A 15,606-nucleotide genomic window follows, 5' to 3' on the forward strand; every position below is an offset into this window, starting at 1 on the left:
TGCATGTGACCCAGAACCAGCCGTCTTACAGGTTCCTCTCATCTCAGTGCTCACGGCCACTTTGGAAGGAGTGTTTCTGGTCCCAGCGTGAGCTGATAAATATGGAATTCAGAGCAAATGAAATTGGACCAAGTTACTATCACTTTTTGAATTGGCCTTATCCCTTGGAGATATTTCTGCTTAACCTAAGAAGGGTCACTTAGAATCTGCGTTCATGATGATATTGGTCTACAGTCTCCCTTTCTCACACTCTGTGACAGATTTTGGTATAAAGGTTATGCCAGTCTTCCTGCAAACTTGGGTGTTTAAATCAGGTGAAGCTGTTTTGTTGGAGGGGAGGGCTGGCTGGGAGGATTCCTGTGCCTCTGTGGACATGTTTATCTTGACACGGAGCCCGTTGCCACCATTGCTCTGTAGTAGGGGCAGGCTGCAGGGCAGCAGGGGTATAGCACAGGCACGTTTTGAGGGCAGTGCAAAGAGCCTGGAGTTCAGGACATTTTAAACGTTGAATGTCTGGGAAAGAACCAAAAAGGGCCAGTGAAGGTAAAGGGAGTGTTTTGTGCTGTCGTGTGTGGTCACCCCTATGTACAGAGTGTGCCAGAACACATGCCTCAGGATGCAGGTTTTTTCCTCCTCTTGTGTTCACGCAGACTCTCTGTGCTTCTAGCACTTGGGCCTGAAGGCGATCTCATGCATGAAACAGAACTTTCATTATAATGTTTAGAACGACAACAAATATTTAAAGGCCAATCTCCTCTCATAGTCTCTCTTTTGACAGTAATTAGGGCTACATTTGGTAACTGAGCTGAAGCGTTAGCTTTTGTGCCCCTAAAAACTAGACTCGTCTTTCTTTCTTTCTTTCTTTCTTTCTTTCTTTCTTTCTTTCTTCTTTCTTTCTTTCTTTCTTTCTTTCTTCTTTCTTTCTTTCTTTCTTTCTTTTTCTTTCTTTCTTTCTTTTCTTTCTTTCTCTTTCTCTCTTTCTCTTCTCTTCTCTTCTCTTCTTCTCTTCTCTTCTCTTCTCTTCTCTTCTCTTCTCTTCTCTTTTCTTTTCTTTTCTTCTCTTTTCATTGTGATCAGCCCCACCATTTAGCATGTTTTGGGGCTGGAGTGGTGCAGAGCTTTGGTCTTTGGAGCAGGAGCCCTGTACTGTCCCGTAGTTGATGCATCTGCTCCCCTGTTGGCATTGCACAGTGACACACGTGATGGGCATTTCAGTGGGTCCTTTCGTGTTCTTTAGGGCTCGGGGGGGAGGTCAGCTGCCCCACTTCTGGCTGCCTACCTTTCTCTGGGCTGCTGGCAGAGAACAGGGGTGCTGGGACCCAGCCCTGCTTGTTGACTGGGCACTGATCCTTCTCGTGTATTTTAGATCCTGGCTGGTCCTGCAGCACAGACTTAGCCCTACGTACCTAGATGCTAAAGAACAATAAAGCAGTCCGGAACAGGGTCCTTTCTTCTGAGTCTTGTGTTTGTTGTTCCCTAGGAAGCTGAAAATACTCTGCGCCTGATGCAGAACAAGCTGAAGGAGGAGGAGAAGCGCCTGCTCAGGAGTGGAAGTAAGGCCACACTCTCAGACAGGGCTGTTTCCTCTGTGCCAGTGTTAGTAGTCCTGAAAGAAATCTGTATGTATATTTTATTTATTTTCAAAAGGCAGTTTTCTCACATGTTCTGTATCCAGTACTCTTTTCGCTCAAGAGCTCAAGAGGTTGGTTCAAATTACATAGTATTTAAAGCACATCTGGTTTTCTTGTCAACTAAAATACTGTTTTCCCATTTCAATGATACTGTTAGTTTGAATTGCATGTAACATATAACCATGAAAGAAAACTGGGTCTTGGGGGTCTGTAGGGTCCTTATTTTAGGGCAGATTGATAGAAAGCAAGTGCCATAGTGCTATGCCCATGAAGGGGTCACTTCCTTAGGGTCCGTCCCCCTACCATCATAGCCATCATGTGGCCCCCAGTAATCATCCAAGATGGTCCAGTGAGACTGTCAGCTGGTGGGGACTGCTGCTTGTGACTGGTTAGCATGCTTCACCCACAAACTTCACCAAGGTGTCAGGTCAGCCTCGGGAGTGACAGCAGTGCATGGTCTTCATGCTGCATTCACGGCCCTGTCTCAGAGTTCTCCTTCTCTTGAAGGGGACGGTATACTTTTTTTATGACGATATACTTTATTCTCCTGTGCTTGAGGACTTCAGGCATGTATATAGGACTTCGGGCATGTATACCCACAGTGGCTCTCTCTGTCTTTGTACTTTTCTCCTCTGTACTTGTCCTATGCCTCTTCTAATCTCAGGAAGCTCTGGAAGGACAGTAAGGACTTCGGGGAGATCCTTTAGGGGCAAGTTTAGGGAATTCCCAGGGCCTCTCTAGCCGAAGCAGCCCCTTACCTTTATGGTTCCAGGTGAGCCAGGAGAGCCTGAAGCAGCCCTAAGTGATAAGCCTGCATGGAATTTATCCCCTCCTGAGAGGCCTGGCGCAGGTAAGAGCCCTGGTTGGTTGACTGCACCCTGCTCTGTCCCCAGACCAGCATGTAAGACTTTCCTCACTGATACTGTTTTATGCTTCTAAACTCACAGTTTAATTTTGTGATCCATAGATTTGGGATCTCTTGAAGGACAAGCATTCATAGGAGCATCTCTGATTTAGCTTTTTTTGGAAAAGTGATTTCCATTTGAAATAAACTGAATGAAGGATAGCACTTAATTAGCTTGGGGTGGGCAAAGAAGTTAGGAAAACATGAAGACTCATTCTCAGTTCTGTTCATCCCAAAGTTCTTAAGATGTTCTGTTTTTCTTTGCTGTGCTATATATGTGGGAGCATTGTTCAGAGAATTGGGATCAGGGGAAGATATATAAAGGAAGACTTTCTGAAAGACTTCTCTGAACAGAAAAACCTAATAGGACATGGACATGATTAAGAGCAAGAATGAGCAAAATTCAGGAGTGATAAGAGATCGAGTGCAACAAATCATTGTTGAAGATCTATTCTGGATGCAAAGGATTCGCTAGTGGACGAGAGACAGGGATCCCTTGCTTTAACCAGTCTGCTTGCCAGTGAGAGGACACAAACACTGAGCAAGCTGAGTGCAGAAGGTGACCCTGGGGTTGGGGAGAAAGTAGAGCAGAGAAAGGATGGAGAGGGTGGGATGGAATTGGATTTTAAATAGGGAGTCAGTGTAGGCTTCGTTTAGGAAGTACTATTTAGGGCAGTCCTGGTGGCGCAGCGGTTTAGCGCTGCCTGCAGCCCAGGGTGTGATCCTGAGACCCGGGATCGAGTCCCACATCGGGCTCCCTGCATGGGGCCTGCTTCTCCCTCTGCCTGTGACTCTGCCTCTCTCTCTCTCTGTATCTCTCATGAATAAATAAATAAAATCTTTAAAAAGAAAAAAAAGGAAGTACTATTTAAGCAAAGCTAAAATAAGTGGATCTGAGGAGAAAGGAGCTACCAGTTGAGGAGAGAGAGACCTGAGAGTCTGTAAGAGAGTGGGGACCAGAGCTCAGTGAGGCAATGAGTTTGGAGGAAGGGACTTGAGGAAGAGAAAGTCTGAATGCTTAGAGACAGGAGAATGCCCTGGGGTTAAAAAGGTCAAGCATTTTGTTCGAGTACCCTGTAATAGAAGTAAGGGCAGCCTTCGACTTCCCACTATCCTTTTAAACCTCACTGCTGGTGGTAAATCCATAAAATGACCCAGAAGTTTCTAGAAAGCACATTAGTAACCTTGCTGTAGTTTAGTTTTTATGGTATGGTGGAGAGTAGATGTTCCTGCATTTAACACTTAATTTACTGCATGCCTACTACATGTCAGGCATTTTGCTGGCACTTAGAACATAGTGATGAGTGAAGTGCTCACGGAGCTCAGAGTCTAGAACTGTGCCACCCAGTAACTGGCCATAAACCATGTGTGACTCTTGAGTACTTCCAATGTGGCTGGTCCAAATTGAGGTGTGTTGATTGTGGAAAATATACAATAGGTTTCAATGACTTAGCATGAAAGAAAGTAAAATTATTCATTAATTAGTATTTTATGTTGTTTACTTATTGGAATGATATTTTGGATATATTGGGTTAAGTAAAATAGCACTAAAATTAATTTACCTATTTCTTTTTACTTTAATATAGTTACTAGACAATTTTAAATTATATATCTGCCAGCTGGTATTACATTTCTTTTGGACTGTGCTGATCTGAAAGGAGACACAAATAGTTAAAGTGGGCGTGAAGTATATCTCATTGTGATTTTGATGTGAATTCCTCTGATAGCTAATGAAATGGAGCATCTTTTCATTGCTTATTGGCCATTTGTATAAATCTTCTTTGGAGAGGTTTATTCAAGTCTTTGGACATTTTTAAGTTGGGTTTTTTTTTATTATTATTATTGAATTGTATGAGTTCTTCTGTATATTCCGGATACTAGATCTTTATGTGATCTGGGATTTGCAAATACTTTCTCTCATTCTCTGGGCCATCTTTTCAGTTTCTTGCTGATGGCTTTGATGGCTTTGGCTGCATAAAGTTTTAATAAAGTCCACACTATCAGTTTTCCTTTTGTTACTTGTTTTTAGTGTCATACCTAAGAAACCACTGCCTAATTTAAGGTCACTAGGATTTATCCCTGGGTTTTCTTCCAGGACTTTTATAGTATAACTCTTACTTAGGTTTCTGATCCATTTTGAGTTAATTTTTACATATGGTGTAGGTAGGCATCCAACCTCATTGTTGGACATGTGGCTATCCAGTTGTCTCAGCACCATTTCTTGGAAAGATTATTCTTTTCTCTTTGAATTTTATGGGCACTCTTGTCTGCCATACTTAATTTTAATGCATCACTGATAACTTGGTGATTTCAGTTACAGCATGCATTAATTTAGTGTATTGGTTTGAATTTTCAGAAGAAATGTTGAGCTTGAGAAACATGTATTGATATTTTAAAATTCATAATACTTGATTTATATCGCATAGGGTAATGATGCAATGTCACAATATTCCTGGATGAAATAAAAAGTGAACAAAGTTTGAATAGTAATTTCATGTTATAGACATTAATTTGTGTTAATATTTCATCATATTCTTTGTATAGGCTTTTGTAAGATGGTAGTTTTCAGATAGGTAGTGTTGAGGTTTGTGCAGGATGCTATTCCCCACACTTGCCCTGACTCCTGGGTTTCCTCCCCAACCCCCACCAAGGGGAAGGGCACAGCTCTTTCTGCAGTGAAGAAAATGGAGAACTTTCCCCTGCTGCCCTGCTAGATGCAACTGCCATTTCATTACCTGTTTACAGCAGAGGCTAAGCAGAGCCTTTTCATAGACGCACAATTACTGTCCTTCCAAACTTACTTCGACTCAGTGATCAGAACAGCAGCTGCAAACACCTCAACTTCCGTCCTTCTAGAACCAGTGTCTCTCCCTGGTTGCAGGAATCTGGCTGGACAGTGAACAGTGAAAGCTTTTTCTCCCCACTGTGGAAACTCTCATTCTAGAGGTTCCCTTGAGGAAATGTCCAACCTGCACAAGACTCCAGGAGAGTATTTAAGAAATGAATGTATAAGGCTGTTGCACTGAGAGTTTTCTCTATTTGCCTGTAATGGAATTCTCTCCCGGAAGCAACATCCTGAGCACCTGTTCTCATTGCTGCTCACTAGGCTGCCATCTTTCTCAGGCCAGCCGTGCTTGGCCATTCCCAGCCTGGTCTGTGTCTTGGCTGCTGTCTTGTTTTGGTGCACTCACCTTCTCAGGGGGCTCTGCTTCCCCATCTCTGTTATCCACAAAGAGTTGGGGTAACAGCACCTAACACGGCACAGAAAATGGTTTTCCCCCCAGCTAACCAAGAATTACCTTGATGGCTGGCTGTTCAATTTTAGTTTCACCTGCCAGAATGTTTCTTTCTTTCTTTTCTTTTCTTTTCTTTTCTTTTCTTTTCTTTTCTTTTTTTTTTTCTTTTCTTTTCTTTCTTTCTTTCTTTCTTTCTTTCTTTTTTTTAAGACTTATGTATTGGGGGTGGGGGTGACTGGGTGACGGGCACTGAGGTGGGCACTTGATGGGATGAGCACTGGGTATTATTCTATATGTTGGCAAATTGAACACCAATAAAAAATAAATTCATAAAAAATATATTCATTCATTCATTCATTCATTCATTCATTTATTTATTCACGAGAGACACACAGATAGGCAGGGACATAGACAGAGGGAGAAGCAGCCTCCCCACAAGGAGCCCAGTGTGGGACTCAATCCCAGACCCCAGGATCATGCCCTGAGCCGAAGGCAGAAGCTCAACCATTGAGCCACCCAGGGGTCCCCAGAATAATGTTTCTTTTTTCTTTTTTTTTAAAGATTTATTTATTTATTCAGAGAGAGTGAAAGAGAGGCAGAGACACAGGCAGAGAGAGAAGCAGGCTCCATGCAGGGAGCCCAACGTGGGACTCCATCCAGGGTCTCCAGGATCACACCCCGGGCTGCAGGCGGCGCTAAACTGCTGCGCCACCGGGGCTGCCCCAGAATAATGTTTCTAATTGATGTATTCTGACCCGTTTTTGTCTTGCTTTGGAAGATTATTTGAAAAAGACAAATAACAACAACAACAACAACAAAAAAAAAACAGTATCTCATTGTCTGCGTTAACTCCTCACTAAATATTTCCAGGCAAATCCCAAGAGTTTCATAGAATCTAATCACCAAAAGAAAGGCTGAGAAGCATTCATTTGGGGAATATGAATAATAGTGAAAGGGAATATAAGGGAAGGGAGAAGAAATGTGTGGGAAATATCAGAAAGGGAGACAGAACATAAAGACTCCTAACTCTGGGAAACGAACTAGGGGTGGTGGAAGGGGAGGAGGGCGGGGGATGGGGGTGAATGGGTGACGGGCACTGAGGGGGACACTTGACGGGATGAGCACTGGGTGTTATTATTCTGTATGTTGGTAAATTGAACACCAATAAAAATTAATTTATTAAAAAAAAAAAAGGCTGAGAAGTACAGATGTTTTTACACAAGAATCCTGTTGCTAGAAGCTGTTTTAGAGGTAATGATGGAGTCGCCCTTGTGTTTTGTGTACTTGTGTTCCTCCAGGTAATGACAACTCAGACATTGACATCCAGGAAGATGATGAATCTGACAGTGAATTGGAGGAGCGGCAGCTGTCCAAGCCTCGGACAGCCATGGAGGTGCTCATCCAAGGTACGCAGCTGCTGTCACTTGCCCTCCTCCCCGTGCCCTGTCACAGAACAGTTTGGGTGACTTCTGCTCCGGAGGTCATCCTGCCCTCCTGTTCATGAGGTTTTGGCTCTTAAACTGCTCAGCGCTCACCTTTGCTGTAATACTCTTACCTGTGGTCCCAGGAAGAGCTGATGCTTCTTTGTGGCCGGGGGTATCTCACAGAGGCCACGGGAGTACACTGCCTCTGCCACTGAGCTGCATTCCGCCCTTCTTGGTCCAGACAGCTCTCAGTGCAGTGACATCCCCTATAATCAGAGAATTAATGCATGCAGGAAGGACTCCCAACCATCTCTGCCTTTTAAAAAATCTTCTAGTTTGTACTTTCTCACTGCTGAAGACTGAAGCAATAAAATCTGTGGAGTAAATGTGGGTGTCCCCCAGGGTTTTCTTCATGTGTCACTTGCTACCCTCTAGGGGTCCTGGTTGGTAGCTGGGGGGTGTGTCTTTCAGATCGCCTTTCCACATATGGACGTGCACACACATACAGCGAAATACACAAAGATCAGCTGATATATTTTGTAACCTAAGTGGAACCAGACTTTGCGTATGGTTCTGCAGCTTGCTTTTTTTTAAAAAAAGTTATTATTAAATATATCAGAACTTCTCCCATGTCAGTAAAATAAAATCCACTTCATTCTTTTTGACAACTGCATAATTTTCCATAGCATGACTGTACCCATAATTTACTTGAGCATTCTCATATTAAAAGATATTTAAAATATATATATTTAAGTTATTTTTTCCTTTTTTCCTGGTATATACATCTTTCTGCTTATCTGCAGTGTTTGTACTATTAAAAATGGAATTCTTAAAGTTTATGTAGATCTTTGTTTTGAGAGACACTACTACATTGCTCTATACTTGCTTTTTTTTAAAATTTTTTTATTATTTATTTATTTATGATAGTCACAGAGAGAAAGAGAGGCAGAGACACAGGCAGAGGGAGAAGCAGGCTCCATGCACCGGGAGCCCGACGTGGAATTCGATCCTGGGTCTCCAGGATCGCGCCCTGGGCCAAAGGCAGGCGCCAAACTGCTGCGCCACCCAGGGATCCCTATACTTGCTTTTAAAAACATCTATGAAAAAAAAATCTATGTACTGGGACGCCTGGGTGGCTCAGCAGTTGAGCATCTGCCTTTGGCTCAGGGCGTGATCCCGAGATCTGGGATCAAGTCCCGCATTGGGCTCCTTGTGGGGAGCCTGCTTCTCCCTCTGCCTGTGTCCCTGCCTCTCTCTCTCTCAGTGTCTCTCACGAATAAATAAATAAAATCTTAAAAAAATAAATAAATGGAAACGTCTATCTATCATCTGTTAATTTTTGGAGCAGTTTGCATTTTTGTATGCATAGTATATTTCAGAGGTAAATTATCTTTGTTTTATATTAAGTTTTGCTATTAACTGATCTTTTTTTGTTGTTTTTAAAACATTTATTTAATTTATAGAGAGTAAGAGCGCACTCGGATGGGATGGAGGGCAGGGAGAGGGAGAGAGAATCTCAAGCAAACTCCACACAGAGTGCGGAGCCCAGTGTGGGTGGGACTCATTCCCATGACCCTGAGATCATGACCTAAGCTGAAATCAAAAGTTGTACGCTCGGCCAGCTGAGCCACTCAGGCACCCCTGTCCTTTTATTTTTTAACAGCTTCATGATATAAATGGAGGTTAGAGGTTATGACTCCCATTGTACAAATGGGAGCTGAGGCTCTGAAAACGTTTGTGATTGGCTCATGAATGCACTGCTGCTCCTAAATTTTACTGCTGAGCACTCAGCCAGCAAAAATAAAAGCTAAAAAGTATAAGGGCTTTAGAAAACACAAGATTTGCATTTAATCTGATCAAGGAAGGTTTCTGTATTAGCTCCTGGTGGTCACCCAGGCCTGTCGTGAGCAAGTTCCTCTCTCAGCTGCCTCACTGCCTTTGCCTCGAGGCGTGAACCTGGGGTCCCGGGGCTCCTTCCTCAGCCTCCAGGTGGGGGTAGAGCTCTCTGCCTCCAGCAGTGAAGGATGGCTCCTAGGTGTTTGCAGCAGTCACAGCTGGGCATCCATGAGTGAAGAATATTTTTAAAGATGAACTAATTGTGATCCTCAAAAGTTTTTCTCTTTGGAGCTCAGACATAGATTCAAACACAGGTAATGTTGGTCTGTGTAGGGAGACTGCCATTTCTTTTTTCAGCAGATAGCAGAGCTGTTCTACCCCATAGATACTCAGAGTGGGATTCAGTGATTTTTCTCACAACATGTGCAGGATGCGTGTTTAGTTTTCTGATTTCTGCACCATGATCATGTTTTATTGCCCTTTTTCTTTTTTTTCAAAGTGGAAATGCAAAAAATCCATTACTTTTCATTGGCAGTTTTGATTATTTGGGTGCTACTTAAGTAAATTTTTTAGTGTGGTTCTTATGTTTTCCCAGTTTTCTAAAGGAAAACAAATCTTGAATGCCTTTCCTTACCTTTTTTTTTTTTAAAAAAATAAGATTTTCATAATTTCTTCATGCTTTGGTTCTCCTCAGGAAGACCTGGCAAGCGCATCGTGGGCACCATGCAGGGTGGAGACTCTGACGACGATGTGAGTCCCAGGCAGTTCCCTTTAGCAGCTCTGTTATTCCCAGTCCCGGGCTGGCCTTGTAGACTCACTGAGCCGACAAGCTGAGTACGAGCTCCTGCCTTGCAGCCCAGCCTGCTGCCGGGTTTGCGCCAGAGTTCGGCCTCCCGAGGAGCTGGACTCTGCTCTGCTTGTTGATGACTCTTTTCTTTTCAAATGAATGTGCTTGCCCTCCCCCCGCTTTTTTCCTTCTCACTGTTCTTTCCATTCTTGCTTTCCAAAGATGGAAGCAGCACCAGCTCTCTTAGGTAAATGCAAGACTTCCAGCTCCAAGAAGCAGGTTGGTTTTCTTTTTCATCGTGTGTGTGTGTGTGTGTGTGTGTGTGTGTGTGTGTGTGTGTATGAGAGAGAGAGGGAGGGAGGGAGGGAGAGAGAGCCAGCTCAGAGCCACTGGAAAGCCTTCCCCAACAGTGATGCCTGTGTGTCCTGGGCAAGAGCCAGGTGCAGAGGATCCACAGTGAACTGCACAGTTGCCTAGAGATGCCCATGCAGGGGAGGAGGGGTGAGCACTGAACCAAGAGACGAGGAAGGTTGTCAGGCCTTGGAGTGTAGCCTGGAAAAGAAGGGAGTCTGCTGAGGGCCCTCTGTTCAGGTCCTCTCTGGGGAGGGAACAGGAAAAGGAGGCTCTCTTGAGATACGGGCCTCAAGAGAGGTAGGACAGGAGGCTGCGACATCAGGCTGCTGGCAACTTGAGCATCCCTGAGGAAATACTGATTGGGAGACTCACCAGAATGGGGCCCTGCTGCTGGGGCTGCCACGTCGGTCACCCTGGGTCTGTCTTCCTTGTGGCGGTCTCCAGCAAGCCTGTGAGGCCCCGGAGGGAAAGGGTGATGGGGCCCACAGACCATAGAGCTCCTCATCAGGTCAGTTACCGCATATGTCTGGAGTGTGGGACTAGTGCCTGCACAGGGACAGAACAGGAGCCTGACCGTCTTGACAAGATCCCTTTATTTAGTGCCAACAGTATATATTGTAACCAAAATCCACGGAGGGAGAGGTCACTCAGGTTTGTTGGCCAAGATGCACAGAGAAGATTGAGCCTTGAAATCACAGAAGGTAGCCTTAGAGAAGCAGAGAAACCATCTCGAACATTTTTTAACAGGGCTGGATGGTTAAGTAGCTTCTGTCCATCAATCTTACACATTCGAGGCAGGACTAAGAAGTCTGGTGGGGGTGCTGGGCATGCCTGGACAGCACCGTCTGGTGCCTCATCCTACCATCTGTTTGGTCATGTGCATAGCTTTCTCTTAGAGCGAATGCCTGAGCCGCAGCTTCCATCTCCCCATGCCTCGTGTTGCTTGTTTGTTTCTGGGAGCTGCCTCCACGCTCTCCCCAGGCACACGGCTTGTCCATCAGGGGCTCACGCATCTCCTTGAAGATACGTCCGGAGTACCTGTTATGTGAGGTGTGGTCACAGATTATGGATAATGCGTAATTAAGCAGATACATTGGGTCATAGTGGCAAGAAGAAAAAGCTGTTCAGGGAACAGAGTGACATGGTTGAAGGGGGTGATTGGTATATTTTGAACCCTCAGGGAATGTCTCTCAGATCAGGTGACAGGCAGAGGCCTGAATGGGAGGAGGGACGTGGTGCAGGGAGGGGCATCTGAGGCACAGGGAATGGGGTTCCTGCATTGGAGGCCTAGAGATGGTGGCATGACTGGGACGGAGTGGGCTGAGGGTAGGAGCAGCAAAAGGCAGCAGGGGCTGTGCAGAACTTTGCAGGACATGATGACCTGGGATTCTCTGTGAGTACCCTGGGAGGGCCCAGAAATCGTGAGCCCAGCAGTGCCCAGAGCTAACGGGTGTTCGAGAGACCCCAGTCAGGTGTTTGCCATAGTCTGGAGGTGCTGGCGGCTCAGCACCACTGAGGTAGTGGCAGCACAGGTGTTAAGTAGTCAGATTCTGGGTGTTTCCAAGGTCAGAACCATGAAGTTTTGTTAATTGGACTTAGGGTATTGGAGAGAGAAACGAGGGATGCGTCACTTGGGTTGTGGTGGGCTAATAGCGTACAGAGAGTTTTTGCATTTCCCCGAGATGGGGCAGGCCTGAGGAGGGCTTGAAGAGCAGAACAGGACTTTGGTTTTGGACTCTCTACACATGCGTTGCCTGCCGGCCATCCACATGCTAGGGTTAAGTAGCCAGTTGGAGTTCAAGTCTGGAATGCAAGGGTCAGGTCTGCGCTGGAGTTGAATTTGGTCAGGTCTGCACTGGAGTTGAAGCCCACCTAAATACAATGGTATTTAGGTGGTCCTCAGGCCACACTGACACAACGTGTGATTGTGTGAGGGTCAGAGTAGGAAGAAGAGAGGAGGCCCAAGGCTCCGAACTAAGCTGTGTTGCAGGGTCAAGGAGATGGAGCATGTGGGGGCAAGACTTTGAAGATGTTGGGGTGAGGTGGGGCGGGCACCAGGAGAGAAGGGTGCACTAGGGCAGAGTGGCTTTCAAGGAAGGAGCTGCCTGTGCTGGATGCAGCTTGGGGGTCACAAGGCACATGGAACTCACCCATTGGGTTTGAATCCATTGAATGTTTGCATCACTATGAGAGCTGGCCTTCACCCTGCTGAGTGTGTTGAGGAGGCAGTGAGAGGGCAACTGGCAGGAGAGTGGGATCAAAACTCCTTCAGGGAGTTTCACTGTTAGAAGGTAGAGGACCAGGGCAGAGCAGCTGGGGAGGAAGGTGGGATTAACTTTGGGGGTTTTGTTTGTTTGTTTGTTTGTTTGTTTAAAGATTTTATGTATCTATTCATGAGAGACAGAGAGAGGCAGAGACACAGGCAGAGGGAGAAGCAGGCCCCATGCAGGGAGCCCAGTGTGGGACTCAATCCCGGGTCTCTAGGATCATGCTGTGACCGAAGGTGGCGCTGAACCGCTGAGCCAACTGGGCTGCCCTGGTTTTGTATTTTTAAGAAGGAAATTGCAGTATGTATATATGCTGGTAGGAATGATCTAGCTAGAATGGCTAGCCATCTTGGTTTACTTGAGACACAGAACTTGCACTTTAAAACCTAGCCGAGTTGGTCTCCCTAGATCTAGGTGATGGAGAGGCTGTTCCTTTTACTTTGCTCCTTATGCCCATTTCCTGTGTGGCTTTCCATCCCCTATCTGATACAATGCAAAAAAACAAACAAAAACACCCAACCGTCCTCTTTGCTGTCCCCTGGTGGATGTCTGGGCCCCAGGGGCAGAGCAGTGGCAGGTGAGCTTTGGTGCAGATCCAGTGGTTTTGCTGAGACCTCCCTGGGAAAGCCAGCCCCGTAGCACCAAGCATGGCTGCACACTGGTGTCCGAAGGTCACTGGTTAGCTGATCCATTTATGATATTTCCGCTGGCAGTATCAGTCATGGGTCCCCTTCTCATGCCCCCACAGCTTGACTGCTGCTCCGCCCAGCTCTCCCTTCACATGAGGACGTTGCTAGTTACTGCTGGTGAACAAGGGTCTCAGTTCACAAGCTGTGGGTATGAGGCAGGTCCTCAGTTGTCTTTGTGGTCTTCCTACAGGAGGACTCTGAGGACAGTGAGATTGACATGGAGGGTGATGAAGAAGACGATGATTTGGAAGATGAGAGTGTTGCTCTCTCACCAGCTAAGCCCAGTCAAAGGGTCCGGAAGCCTGAGCCCCTGGATGAAAGCGACAATGACTTCTGACCTTCTTGCCCAAGGGACCAGATTGATTAAATCCCTCAGATCTATAGGTAAACGGGAATTGGAAGGTTAGGAAGGAAATCTATCTTGTTCACTAAACCAGCTGGACTTGTTAATGAAGCAACAGCTAATTCTTCTCTAGCCTCCTCTGTGCTATTCCACAGAGCTTCACCAAGAACTAAAGCAAGCCCCAAAGAGGATGTGGGTTTTTTGTTTTTGTTTTTTTGCCTTATTTATCTCCTGAAACTTGGGTAATGTGTATGTTCTTAGAGATGCACATGTGTGGGGCACAGACCTGAGGAGAACTAAGAGCACCATCAGGTTTTGATTGTTGTTGGGACATGTTTTCCTCTAAGAGTCGGGGTGAAGGACATGGGCTGGGCACTAGGGCCCGTTTAGAAATTGTGGGGGAGCATTTGACTCCTCCTCACCTGTAGGATTTCGAACATTTACTGTACACTGGCTTTTAATTCTAGCTTTCATTTCGTTGTCTTATTTTCTTCTATATGTTCACAATACCAAGCTTTAACTGTATTTTACTAAAATGTTCTAAATGAAAGTTAGCTAAGTTAAATGAAAACCCACTTTGATTAAAAATCAGGCAACAGAGAGATGCTCCAGAATATAAATACTCATTTTCTTTCAGAAGGGTGACATTCCTCCTTAGGAAAGCAAATTACTGAAGTGTTGGTACACACTTGTGTTTCTGACTCTAAAAAAATGAACCAGGATTGCATTAGGTTGAAGAGCATTAGAATAATTTCCCTGATGTGAAATGAGAAGTGACAGGTGCAGTTGTTTTGTTTTTCTGATATGGAAAACACGGAGCAGTTTTCATTTATTTTTCAGTTATAGAAGTCAGAAGATTTCTGAAGTTATTTAACTCGTAATAAATGTGTTTTATTCCATGTTTTTATGTTATTAAATAAGTTTTACTTTAAAGTGTAATTATATTGTTTATTTGCACCTATAACATAAATACTTAGGAGAAGTTTACCTGTTACTATGGTAGCATATAAATTGTTAGGAGACAATGTGACAATTATTTCTATCATCTTTGCTTTTTTCTCTGTCTTTTCCTAACTTCTACATAGATTACCCTCTTTTTTAAACATTCAGCATTAAGTTAATTCACCAGCGATTGAGATGTGTCATCATTGAAATGAGCTAAAAAGGGAATGGGAGTGTCGGGAGCCATGCCAACCCCCTCAGATGCTGTGGCTTCTGAGGTGCAAGTCACTGTGTCTTCTTGGATGTTCTAGTTTTGGTTTCCCTGAGTCTGACCTGCCTTATATTTTGAAAAACAAAACCAAATCAAAACAAAAAAATGTATTTTTCTTTTCCTCGTGTGATAATTTTCTTTTTTTTTTTTAAGGTTTTATTTATTTATTCATGATAGTCACGCACACAGAGAGAGAGAGGCAGAGACACAGGCAGAGGGAGAAGCAGGCTCCATGCAGGGAGCCCGACTTGGGATTCGATCCCGGGTCTCCAGGATCGCGCTCCGGGCCAAAGGCAGGCACCAAACTGCTGCGCCACCCAGGGATCCTGTGTGATAATTTTCTACTAATGAGCATTAACATGAGAGTGTGGCCCACGCAGCAGGCCACCCCTACACACATACACAGGTGCCCGTGCGATGGGCCATTTATTGTTTCACCTCTTTCTCCATCATCCTTCATCCCTCGATGCTTTAGTTAACTGACTTGGGGCAGTCACTGTGGAATGGCACCTCCTTCCTAGAGCAGCTTCTTTCAACCAAGGAGCTTCAAGAACCTGATCGTAGTTATGAATGTATGTCTGTCACTGTAACAGACCCAACGGTTGAGTGTGCCAAGTGCCGTATGACCTCTTGCCACTGGCTTTGGCCAAGCATCAGAGCCCCAGATAAGACTGTGTGATTAGGTCAGTGAAAAACCAGTATTTAGATCATTTTCGACGGTTGCTGTTGTTTTTAACTATATAATTAAAGGACCTCTTAAAATGCTTTACAACATATATATTGACAGAAAATGTAGAGGAATTTTTCAAGTCCTTAATTTTTATTGGTGGCAGCTGTGAGAACAAAGTCCAGGGACTTCCAATGGGCAGTGTGAGGAACTGTTTCCCTTTTAGCTGGGACAGAAGAAGACCTGCAAGTGCTC

At 44.9% G+C, this 15,606-nt stretch overlaps 1 protein-coding gene across 4 annotated transcripts in view; it reads left to right on the forward strand.

The window, feature by feature from the left end:
- Window positions 1-14,404, forward strand: part of CLUAP1 (clusterin associated protein 1) — a 37,439-nt gene extending 23,035 nt beyond the window's left edge. Inside the window, exons 9-14 of one of the 4 annotated variants that reach the window (XM_055341344.1) lie at window positions 1,481-1,553; window positions 2,404-2,481; window positions 7,070-7,177; window positions 9,726-9,781; window positions 10,041-10,097; window positions 13,319-14,404. In XM_055341344.1, the coding sequence (XP_055197319.1) occupies window positions 1,481-1,553; window positions 2,404-2,481; window positions 7,070-7,177; window positions 9,726-9,781; window positions 10,041-10,097; window positions 13,319-13,465 (519 nt within the window). In that variant the 3' untranslated portion in view covers window positions 13,466-14,404. The remainder of the gene's footprint in view (window positions 1-1,480; window positions 1,554-2,403; window positions 2,482-7,069; window positions 7,178-9,725; window positions 9,782-10,040; window positions 10,098-13,318) is intronic. The other 3 variants (XM_055341345.1, XM_055341346.1, XM_055341347.1) reach the window with 3 other exon arrangements.
- Window positions 14,405-15,606: the final 1,202 nt, after the last annotated feature.

The sequence above is a fragment of the Nyctereutes procyonoides genome, unplaced genomic scaffold (assembly GCF_905146905.1).
Source record: "Nyctereutes procyonoides isolate TBG_1078 unplaced genomic scaffold, NYPRO_anot_genome, whole genome shotgun sequence".
Taxonomy (NCBI): Eukaryota; Metazoa; Chordata; class Mammalia; order Carnivora; family Canidae; genus Nyctereutes; species Nyctereutes procyonoides.